This window comes from Lygodium microphyllum, chromosome 9 (genome assembly GCF_053477565.2).
Source record: "Lygodium microphyllum isolate KBCC chromosome 9, Lygodium_microphyllum_v1.1.10, whole genome shotgun sequence".
Classification (NCBI taxonomy): domain Eukaryota; kingdom Viridiplantae; phylum Streptophyta; class Polypodiopsida; order Schizaeales; family Lygodiaceae; genus Lygodium; species Lygodium microphyllum.
This window is the reverse complement of record NC_141143.1, coordinates 160,964,271-160,975,946: the sequence shown is the minus strand read 5'-3', so window position 1 is coordinate 160,975,946 and position 11,676 is coordinate 160,964,271. Positions and strand designations below refer to the sequence as shown.

Below are 11,676 nucleotides of genomic sequence, written 5' to 3'. Positions count from 1 at the left end.
AATCTTTTATGTGCATCTATTTCTATGTGAGAGCGACTTAATTTTGGAATTTACCCAACATTATGGATTTCAAAAAATGCCCTATGAGACCAAAGCTTGAATGTATGGAAAAACATATGTACGAATGTACAAAGAATCCACATGTACAAGTATGCATTTGTGGCTTCGTTCTTTTTGTGGAAATGACCAATTTGAGGTTGAATCGGACTACGGATATTCCGAGTCGACTGCAAGGTAGACATGAAGCTTCTAACATGTAATAAACACTTTCCTGCGATTTGCATTTGGAAGTCCATGTTTTATGCATGTAAGAGAATCTCATGTGCAGAAGCTTCAAACGACTTAATTCTATCATGATCTTCATTAAAGCCTTTACCATCTATTTATGTTCAAGTATCTCATGCTCAAAAGCTTCTTACAATATAACACATAATCTTACCCTCATTCACAAATGTATACGCACACACGCACAGTGAGCGCACATTGTTATTCTCTAGATGAATGAAATTAAACTCTATATACTCTCTGGCACAAAACTTGTATGTTCTGTTATGTACATGCAGTCGATATGTTGATGGGATATTACTCTCGTGATTGAGCATATGACATCACGCCTTAAAAATCAAATTCAGCACCCATGCCTTCTTACATGAGAGGGGAGCTTTAGGAATCAAGTGAAGAGCCTGATCTCTTCCTAGTTGCAGAGATTTCAGGCTCTAACCCCACTTTGGATGAGGCAGCACTGTCAGCCGCTACGCCTTAGATAACAAAACAGGTAACCCTGTTCCAACATGCCGTTGAAATCTCTAAAATGACACAAAGCACGCCATTGCAAAGCAAGCAAGCAAGATAAAGAGCCAATACAAGAAGGCTTCCTGTTGCCGGTAGAACCTGCGAGTATGAAACATGTCGCCCCGTGCACCAATCGGAGTGCTGTAAGCAGTGCCAAATAAGCCATAGTGGCTATAAGGCAAACCAGTCATCTGGAGTCCAAGCAAGGAGGGACAAAGACCAAACCCAGGTGAGGAAGCCATATCCCCCCCACCAGGTGGACTTCCAGGATAAATTCGTGGACTGGTAGCATGACTGCGGAGACCAGTAGCAACTCGGGGTGCATGTTCACCTCTGAATCCTTGAGGGCGAGCAGGAATTGTTATACCAATAGCTGGCTTTTTTTGAGGATCTGACAAACTTGTTCTACCTCTTCCATACAAAGGAATCACCGTTTTCTCATCAACATGAGCTTTACAAACAGGGCACGCTTTGGAGCTGGAGTGTAATTTGAGCCACCGATAGAGACAAGACCAACAAAAAAGATGCCCACACAAGGTAACCACAGGCTCTTGTGTTGATTCAAGGCAGATGTTGCAATCAAAGTTCCCAGTCTCTGCAGTTTCACAGGTTTGCTGACCATCCACATGGGACTTACAATGCTCAGATTTCTCATCCTGTGAGGCGCTTGTCTCTGGCTTCAGCGGTCTAATACACATCTCTGTATGATTCTTGCAAGCCACTAGCAACGTTTGAACTATAGTGATAGCATCCACTATTCAAGTGGTGGAGATTCAATATACAGCCAGTACAACAATTAGCCGGTAGCTTTGGCGCGGAACTGCTTCACAGCCTCCACTTCAAGTGGTGGAGATTCAATATACAGCCAGTACAACAATTAGCCGGTAGCTTTGGCGCGGAACTGCTTCACAGCCTCCACGACTCGATATGCCTATTCGCTAATCCTTTGTCAATACTATGGCAGACAGATTGAAAATAGGTGCAGCAGAAGCTCAGGTGTCCACAACCTTTTCCAAATCTTCCTCAAGGTGCGGAATGCAGAATAAGGTTCCTTACACAGGAACGGTCCCAGTAAAGTTGTATGGAACTAGAGGAAGAGATACTTTCAGCAGGTCAATGATGTGCTGGAAGAAGGATGATGCTTGCTGGAGAAAGAAGGCTTTTGAACTGACTGCAAGTGCAAAATGAGGGGAAAAGAGAAGGCTTTGTGCTTCCTTATAGGTAGGTATGAGATGCTAACAGTTTCGCTGCTGGGAATATGGAGCGAGCGAGCGAGAGAGAGAGAGAGAGAGAGAGAGAGAGAGAGAGAGGCCAAAGGCGGTACCTGCCAGGTTAGGGTTTTCTTCCGAAGGAACCGACTGTATTTATTGCTGGGAGAGGTGTGGCCGTTTAGGGTTCTGGCTGGAAATCACCAATCAATGGAACGATTCTCTCATCACACACACTCGTCTCTTTCTTCTTGCCTTCGTCATCGTGCTTCGGGAGTGGACTGGTGGTTCGTCCTTCTTCTTGCTTCTTCTTCTTCTTCTGCGGTCTCTTGTCAGGTCTGAGGGTCTGCGTCGTCTTCATCTTCTTCTTCTTCTTCTTCTTAGAGGCCAGATGCTGCCACCCTCTTTTTGTTCTCATTTGCTGCCTTCGAGAAGCAGCATCCATAGTTTTCGCTGGCCCAAGAGAAGTCAAAAGAAGGTTTGAAATTTTAGGAGATGGGGTTTTCCATCTTCATATTTTTGCAATCTATACATATTCAAAAGGTTTCCTGCTTACATGTGCAGCTAATCAGGGGTTTTTTATTTTCTGAACCTTTAAACGTGTAGCCTAAGACCATACTTTTACTTTTTAAAAAATTGTGCTTTTTTATTGGAAATTTAGCTCTATCTTCTCCGAGCAATGCAAATTGAAGAAAACTTTTTAGCCCATCTTTCTCGCTTTAGCTTTTCCGAGCAATGCGAATAGAAGCAATGCCTCCACCTTGTCATTTAAAGCATTGTATATATCGAATACTCAATGAGAGCCCAACACCACATGACCCCATGTTCACCATGTTCATTCTAGGTTAGTCCAACAACATTGTGTCCATCACCTTCACCATTTCATCATTCATCGTTTTGTCATCGTGTCGATTAATTCAAGCGTAATTCTGTTGATTATACAATTATTAATCTAATCATTGTCAATTCATAGTGTCGATCAATCATATTATTCATAATTGTGAAATTAAACTGCTAATTAATAGATCAATTATTCAACTATTTGACACTAACTTATCAACACTACTAATACACGGTAAGGACAGGGAATATCATCGTGCACCCGATGGACCTACACTGTTACTGACCATCGTGCGTAGGCAACATGATATTCTATGAGTGCCACAATAATTGTAGCATCACCAAAGGCAAATATACATCCAATCCCAAACCCACTCTACGAGACGCTTCTGGAAAAATCATCCAGCAATACAAAAGACTAGTACAATTCACCAATTTTCAACTGGGCCACCGAACTAAAGGTTTCTTCTTTAACACTTTAATGCTATGAGTAACGCTTAGATCTGAGAATGAGTTAATAAGCAATGAAAACACAACACAATTATATACTGCATAATGCTAGCTCTGTGTCCCATCATGAATGAGGAAGACCTCGAAATGTGCATCAGCGAGTATGAACAAAGAAATTTACTTGCATCAGACCGGACCCACTACCTAATGAATATGATCATCCAAAAATTTTGATTCATCAAAGACAACCTAGCAATATTCACATTATATTCAACATCAACTAAGCATCGAAACAATATTGCATCAACATGAACTAAGATGTTGTAGTTGTTAAAAGAATTCATAGCAATACCTAGTAGTACTTTGACAACAAAATAGCAAGATGTCTACAACCAACTCATCCATGCAACATCTGGCATGCACAATGATCAATGGCACATGAGGCAATGGAAAAAAGCTTTCTCATATGCTACTATAGTTATATCTCATTTTTAGGAATAAAAGTGTCGTGTTAACAGCAAAAGTAAAGGAGCAATCGATAGCTAGACTATGCAACATTTCCACCATAGTCCACTATTAAATTAAGGCACGTGTTCGTGCACAATAATATCTAGCATCATTACAAGAGACAGATAAGCAATTCATCTCATAATAAGAGAAGTAGACACAATCATCATTGATGAAATGTCCATGTTGATGCGAATAATATTTGACATAATAGTGTGCCAGATAGTTAGCATTTGCCAAGGCTCTCTACTCAATCCATTCCACAAAAATCTTATGATATTGTTTGGTGGCCTTGCGCACTTGCAACCACTGGTATGCAATTATCTAACCAAGTTTTTCCAACAATGTCACATCACCTCCTCAGCTTATTGGACACATGGATAACACCACAACCTCTACACTTCAGTTTGGCATGTCGATGGCCTACCATTCCTACACTTCCTATAAGTGATTAGACATTGGCATTCAACCAAGGAAGACATACAAGAATGCCTACACATGTCCATCATTCACAAGAAGGAGGACCTAGATTTCTTAGACCAAAGAACAACAATCGTATGAACACACAAAGAAGACATTTAGAAGTATGATAAGTAGCTTCCGCACAAATACTACACATCCGAAGAGATCCGTACTATCAAAGTTCAGACAAATGCAATTGAAGAGCTAACATTACAAATTGGTAACTCGTCAACAATCTTGGAGAATAAAACAAAATTGCAAACGGTACAAACCTTGCTATCGTCTTCAATATTTTTTTTCTTAGAATCTAACCCCACTAACACAAACAAATCTCATATGCAAGACTCCTAAAAGACATACTTAAAATATTTGAACTCTAGTATGAAGATACGCATATGTGCATTTAATACTTGTGCGTCTAGTTGTGTGATCTCATAAATGTGTGTGATCTCATAAATGTGTGTCCTCTCTCTCCCTCTCATCATTTTATTTTCTCCACTTTCTTTTTCTTCCTAATATATCTCATCTTTCTTCATCTCGTGTGTGTGGAGACCTTGGACATGAGAGTCATTATCCTTTGCATAAATGGGATGCTACTATTGTAAGGTAGAGAATTCCATTATTTTGAATCTTGTCTTCCCTTTATGTTTTCATCTTTATGTGTTGTCTCTATGCTCACTAATCTATTTCTTTTGCTTTTGCATTGCTGTTGGCATGGATGGGAGGCTACTATTGTGCTTCCTCTCTACTACAGTGATGGCTTGTATCTTGTTAGATTGCATAGTAATAGATTTCATTCCTTTATATATTATGTTTATGCTTTCATGTTGATACGTTTCTCTATGCTCACTAATACTATTCTTTTGCTTTTGCTAGAATCATGCTGACAAGAAAAATTAATGTGATTTTTTGCAACACTGAACATCACAATTCGATTAAATGCTTGGTTCAAGAGAGTAAAGCCAATTAGTTCTTGGATGTCCCTTTGAGTACTAGCTTCTCATAGAATATCAAAAGGGGATGGGTTTTCCATAATAAAAATGTTAAGATAAAGTTGTGGATAAGGATAAAGTTTGGATAAGATAAGGACAAGTCAATATGTGGACAAAAGGATCTCATAGATATCCAATTTGTAAATATCTTAGATATTTAGAGATAAAGCTCACCTACCTCATTTAATGTACCTTGTATATATACAACCACTAGCAATGAAATGCTCAAGTGTAGATCACTCATCTTTCTATATTGTCCCTATCTCCTTCTCTTATTGTGCACATTATCCTCTTATCTTTAAGTTCCTGGTTTTCACTACATGGTATCAAAGCACCATGCCATATCTTTCTAGTTTATCATATTCTCCTCAAATCCACAAACTACTCGTCCTCCTTTACTCTCATTCTTCCAATGGCTTTCATCAATGCCACTATCTCCTACAATCGACACATTAAGATCGACAAACTCAATGGTAACAACTATTAAGTGTGGAAGATAAGGATGGAACTTTACCTGTCTCAAGAAAATCTATGGAATATTATCAATAGCAAGGAAGACTGCCCTGAACAAGAAGGAGCAGACAAGGAAGATTGGACGCAAAGAGATGCAGCTGCGAGAATGGAAATACTTGTCCATTGTGGAGATCGAAAAGTACAACTAGTAAGAACAATACCCATTGCAAAAGGTATTTGGGAATTCTTCAACAATACATATGAACACATAAATATTGTTTATCAAATGACCATGTTTAGAAAACTATCTACTGCCACTATGCATGAAGATCAGTCTGCCACTAAGTTCTTAGAACAGTGGCAATCTTTACTAGATGAAACCATCATATCTGGTTTAGTCATCTTAGAAGAATTACAAGCCATGTTTCTACTCTCTTCCCTACCTCTATCTTGGAGAGCCTTTATTACTACTCAAACTTCCACTGATAAACACAAGCTTTAGCGAGCGATTAATAGAATCAAGCAAGAGCAAGTCATGAGAGATACCCTTTCTACTTCTTCAAATCAAGAATTTAAGGCTCTAGCTATAACTGCTTACAATCCAAAACATTTTCACAAAAGAGCTCAACACTTTCAACAAAAGCCCAAGTTTTCTTCTTAGTCTAACTTCAAAGGGATTCTTGGTAATCCTCAACATAAGCCCAGTCTTCTCAATCCCTATCCTTAACAAGAAACCCTCATTATCATCTCATATGTAATGCTTGCAAAAGACAAGGTCATATTGAAAAGGATTGTCATCAAAAAAATAGATTCAACAAATGTCAATCAAAAGGTCATGCTCACTTTGTTAGCATCGGCAATTATGACATCGAAGAGCAACTAGAAACATTCGTCAGCCTAGCCACAAGTGTTTGGGCACCTTCATCAAACTCTAAAGAAGAATATACATGGTTTCTAGATTCTTGAGCTACTCATCGTATGACTTTTCACGAGGAATGGTTAGTCGACTTCAAAGAGATCTCTACTCCACTCCGTGTTGCCATGGGGGACAATAGCATTGAACAAGCTCAAGGCTACGGCACAATTCAAGTGCAGCTTACCTCCAATCACATAATCTAGGCACATAGAGTCTATCATGTTCCCAATCTCAAGAAAAATCTATCAAGTACCAGTGAGCTCACTTCTCAATCCTCTCTCATTGCTCACTTCTACAAAGACCGCTGCATCTTACAACTACTCTCACCTTTTCTCAAACTTACTTGCCCCAAAGTAGGTCAGCTTTATACACTTGGGTATTCACTACTACAACCTTCTTCAAATGCTTCAACTAACTTCACTTCACTCACAATTCTACCACAAAACACACTCCTATGGCACTCTAGGCTTGGTCATGCCTCTCAGAATGTTCTCCAACAACTTATTCACAAGAAGCTTGTTAGCGACATTCCACCTTCTCTCTCTCAACTTCCATTTTGTCAAGCTTGTGCTCTCAGTAAAGCCACAAATCTTCCTTACCCCAAATCTTACTCCAATTACGACTCAACCACTTCAATTAGTACACTCCGACATTTGTGGTCCAATAAATCATGTTTCCCTCACTGGAGCAAAATACTTTATGGTGCTTAATGATGATTACTCAAGATATACTATTGTATAGTTTCTCAAGAGAAAGTCACAAGTCTTCTCCAAGTTCCAAGAATATAAGGAAGTAGTTGAAAATAAGCACGAGTTAAAACTCAAAGCTCTTCATATAGACAATGGAGGAGAATATACTTCAAATGAATTCAAAGATTATGCAAGCCCTTTGGCATTCAACATAAGCTTACCATAACACATCATCCACAACAAAATGGAGTTGCCAAAAGAAAGAATCATACACTACTCAATGCTGCAAGAGCTATGCTATCAGTATCTCGTCTGGAAAAAGACTATTGGGAGGAAGCAATTGCTACTGCAACATATCTTCAAAACAAGTTGTATTCCAACTCCCTACAAAGTAATACTTCTTACGGATTGTGGTTTAGTCACCCTCCTGACTTATCACATCTTAAAGTCTTTGGATGCACTACATTTCTTGTCAATCAAGATCACAAATCCAAGTTTTCTCCTAGAGCCACACAACTACTTTTTATAGAATATGGAGAGCCGCATGGTCACAAGGCCTATCGCTTCTATGATCCAACTGACAAAGTCTTTATTTATGGCCGAAGTGCCATCTTTTATGAAGATAATCTTCTTCCATCCAACACAACACAATGTCCATCTCTCACACTTTTTCCCATCAACGAATCTCTGACATTAGACATGCCTCATACAAGGCCCAATATATCTTCTACAGAATCCTCTCCTTCTAGTTCTAGCCACACCAGCTCTTCACCTTTATCATCATCCTTATCTTCTTTTAGAGGTTCAAACTCCGTTAGATCATGTGAACAACCCTCATCTCAAAAAACTTCAAACCTTAATGGATATCAAACATTATTGAAAACTTCAAAAGCCATTATAACTCTAGCTCGTCAAATGGCAATAATCACGCCTGCTGTCCCTTCAAATGACACTGACCGTCAGGCAGCAACTTGTGCATTAATCACCACGCAACAACTCCACAATTCATAGCATATGGACTCTTCAATCAATCCAAAATTGCCAACTACTCCAGTTCACGACAACTAGGTACATGCGACATCAATGGCAACAAAACAGTAGCAACTGGCGCACCATAGCTCGACTACTACCTATCCTAAAAACCAGCCTGCCACAAATTACAATCAACAAATTAACACTCCGTCAAATACTCCCTTATCTCCACAATTTCAAAGATCCCAATATGAAGGAGAAAATCTATATAATTACCAGGTTTCCAGTCTTCCACAAGCTTCATTTCATCACAAAAAATTGATTCCTCTCCATGCCTCTACTCCGCAATTAGCTCCATCCACTAATGAGCACAAATCTTGAAGGTCTGCTCGCATAGCAACAATGTCTTCAACATCGAGCAATACTTCTCCTACAGCTCTCATTGTTACGACTCTATGGCCTCCATCTCCAGCTTCTCCTTCAATGTCAATTACTCTATTCAGTACTTTCGACTCCAACATTGAAGAGGTACAATCACAATCAAATTCTTGCTTCAAAAACTTACATGATCTTCATCTTCAAGCCAACATTGCCCTTGTCCAAGCTCGAGATTCACCTCCAATAACTATTCCCAAAGCTCCAATTTGCCCTACTATTACTCAAACACTTCAAAGTACTGAAGCCTCTCAATGGCAAGCTGCAATGCTTGATGAATACAAAGCTCTACTTCACAATAACACCTGGAAATTGGTACCCCTTCCTCCTGGAGAATCTACCATAAGCTGCAAATGGGTACTTCACAAAAAGCTCAAACTAGATGGCTCCATTGATAGGTACAAAGCTCGACTTGTGGCTCATGGTTTCGAAGAAATTGAAGGCCTCCATTATGGAACTACATTCTCTCTTGCACTTTCTTTGCCCTCTTTACAGGTATTACTCTTCATGGCAGCTCATTTTAAATTAATTCTTCACCACATTGATGTTAAAATTGCCTTCTTGCATGGTCACTTAGAAGAAAAAATCTATATGTCTCAGCCACCAAACTTTGTTGATCCCAAATTTCCTACACATGTTTGCCTACTGCATAAAGCTCTTTATGGCCTAAAATAGGCATCAAGCTAGTGGTACACTCGTATTCATTCTCACTTACTACACCATGGCTTTCGGCAGCTAGAAATAGATCACAACATTTATACTCTTCTTTAGGGCAACACAATCATTATCTTAGGTCTCTATGTTGATGACATTCCTATTCTTGCCAACACTCCTCATGTAATGTCCAAGGCCAAATCTATCATATCTTCACAATTTGATATAACAAACTATGGTCCTATGCATTACTGTCTTGGCATTGAAATAGAACAATCACCCACATCCATCAAAATGCATCAACATATCTACATTATGTCTATTCTCTCCCAGTATTCCATGCTAAAATGTAATCCTATGGTCACTCCACTTGCTCAATATCTCCAATTGAATCCATCCTCATCCCAAACTCTTTCAACTGACCAAGCTCGTGAAATGGAGATTATTCCTTATATGGAAGCACTTGGATATCTTTGATATCTAATTACTTGTATCTGTCCAGATTTATCTTATGCAGGACACATTCTCTCCAAGGCCATGCATCAACCCACTTATGAACATTAGAAGTAGCTCAAACGAGTCTTGCGATATCTAAAAGCAACATCAAATGTAGGAATTTGTTTTACAAAAGACAGCAATGATTTTCTCTTATGAGCTTATTTCGATGCAGATTGGGGTGGTGATCTTGCTACTCGAAGATCTCTCATTGGTTTTATCATTACTTTAGCAGGAGGTCCCATCTCTTAGAGTACCAAACAGCAACACTCCGTTGCACTTTCTACTAGTGAAGCCAAATATGTGGCATGCAGCATGGTTGCCAGGAAATAATTTATCTGAAGAAACTCTTGGAAGACATGAGTTTTGGATATCAACCTTAGCAAATTCCAATCTTCACTGACAATAGAGCCTCAATCTCTGTCATTTAAGGCCCAAAATTAAGTATTAAACTCTGTCATATTGATATGAGATATCATTTTGTACGTGAATTAGTTGAAAGTTCCCATATCATCCTTCAATATGTACCATCATGTGATAATGCTGCTGATTTCCTCACCAAACCAGTTCCTCACTTGAAGCACAAAATTGCCATGCAAATCCTTTGCATGATCTGATCGGGAGGGGAAAACATCTAGCTGAATTGATGAATTCAATGTAATATTTTATTTTCTCTACAGATACCTATGGAATCCTTTTGAGGGGGAATGTTATGATAAAGTTGTGGATAAGGATAACGTTTGGATAAGATAAGGACAAGTCAGTATGTGGACAAAAGGATCTCATAGATATCCACTTTGGAAATATCTCAGATATTTAGAGATAAAGTTCACCTACCTCATTTAATGTACCTTGTATATATACAACCACTAGCAATGAAATGCTCAACTGCAGTTCACTCATCTTTCTATATTGTCTCTATCTCCTTCTCTTATTGTGCACATTATCCTCTTATCTTTAAGTTCCTAGTTTTCACTACAAAAAAATGCTCCATGAAATGAAATGCAAACTTCTTGATAGCCTTTGCATGAAGTTTATGCCATCATTCAGTGTTTAGATCAACAATGCTTGTCAGAGCTTCAATTTTTTTCTCATCATCTATGCTTGCCAACATCAGCATAAATATTACTCTTACAAACAGATGCTATAGAATCATTATCATCCAATTGCACTGCATGTTCAAAAATTAACTATCCAATCTTCATATTTCCCCATTTATGGGAGGCATCTAACACACTGGGACATTGCTAGATCAGCAAAAAATGGCACTATCCTTCATCACTCCCACTGCCTTCTCTAGGTGCCTTGAGCAAAGAGATGAATCATACGTATGATGCTCCAAAGTTGGAATGATGTTATACCTTGAGCTTATGATCTCAAAGTACATCTGACCCTTTTCCAATAGACTTGCATGACTACATACATTCAGTAAGATAGTGAATGTGACGATATCTGACCTTATGCCTTCTAGGCTCATTTTGTTGAATGTACAAAAAACAAGCTCAACCTCTCCAAGTAGAGCAAGTCCTTCAATAAGAACATTCCATGAGACAATGGAAGCTTTTCAAAGACTACGTGTGCTTTTCCAAGCAAGCCAAATCTGACATACATATAGACTACTAATGTATTGCAAACAATACTATCTTTTTCAACAAGCCATACTTGACAATCTTGGCATGTATTTCTTGGCCCTTACCTATGGCTCCTATGCTTTCGAAGGCTTTCAAGAGGCTAGCCAAAGTGACAACATCTAGAGAGAGGCACTCACGTTGCATCTCCTCAAAACAATCAAGTGTTTCTTCTATGTGCCC

At 38.9% G+C, this 11,676-nt stretch overlaps 1 protein-coding gene across 1 annotated transcript; it reads right to left on the bottom strand.

The window, feature by feature from the left end:
* Nucleotides 1-386: 386 nt before the first annotated feature.
* LOC148031804 (uncharacterized) lies at nucleotides 387-2,496 on the bottom strand. The gene has a single exon (XM_087685471.1). The coding sequence runs from the start codon at nucleotides 1,488-1,490 to the stop codon at nucleotides 807-809; it is 684 nt and encodes a 227-aa protein (XP_087541597.1). The 5' UTR covers nucleotides 1,491-2,496; the 3' UTR covers nucleotides 387-806.
* Between the last annotated feature and the right edge of the window lie 9,180 nt (nucleotides 2,497-11,676).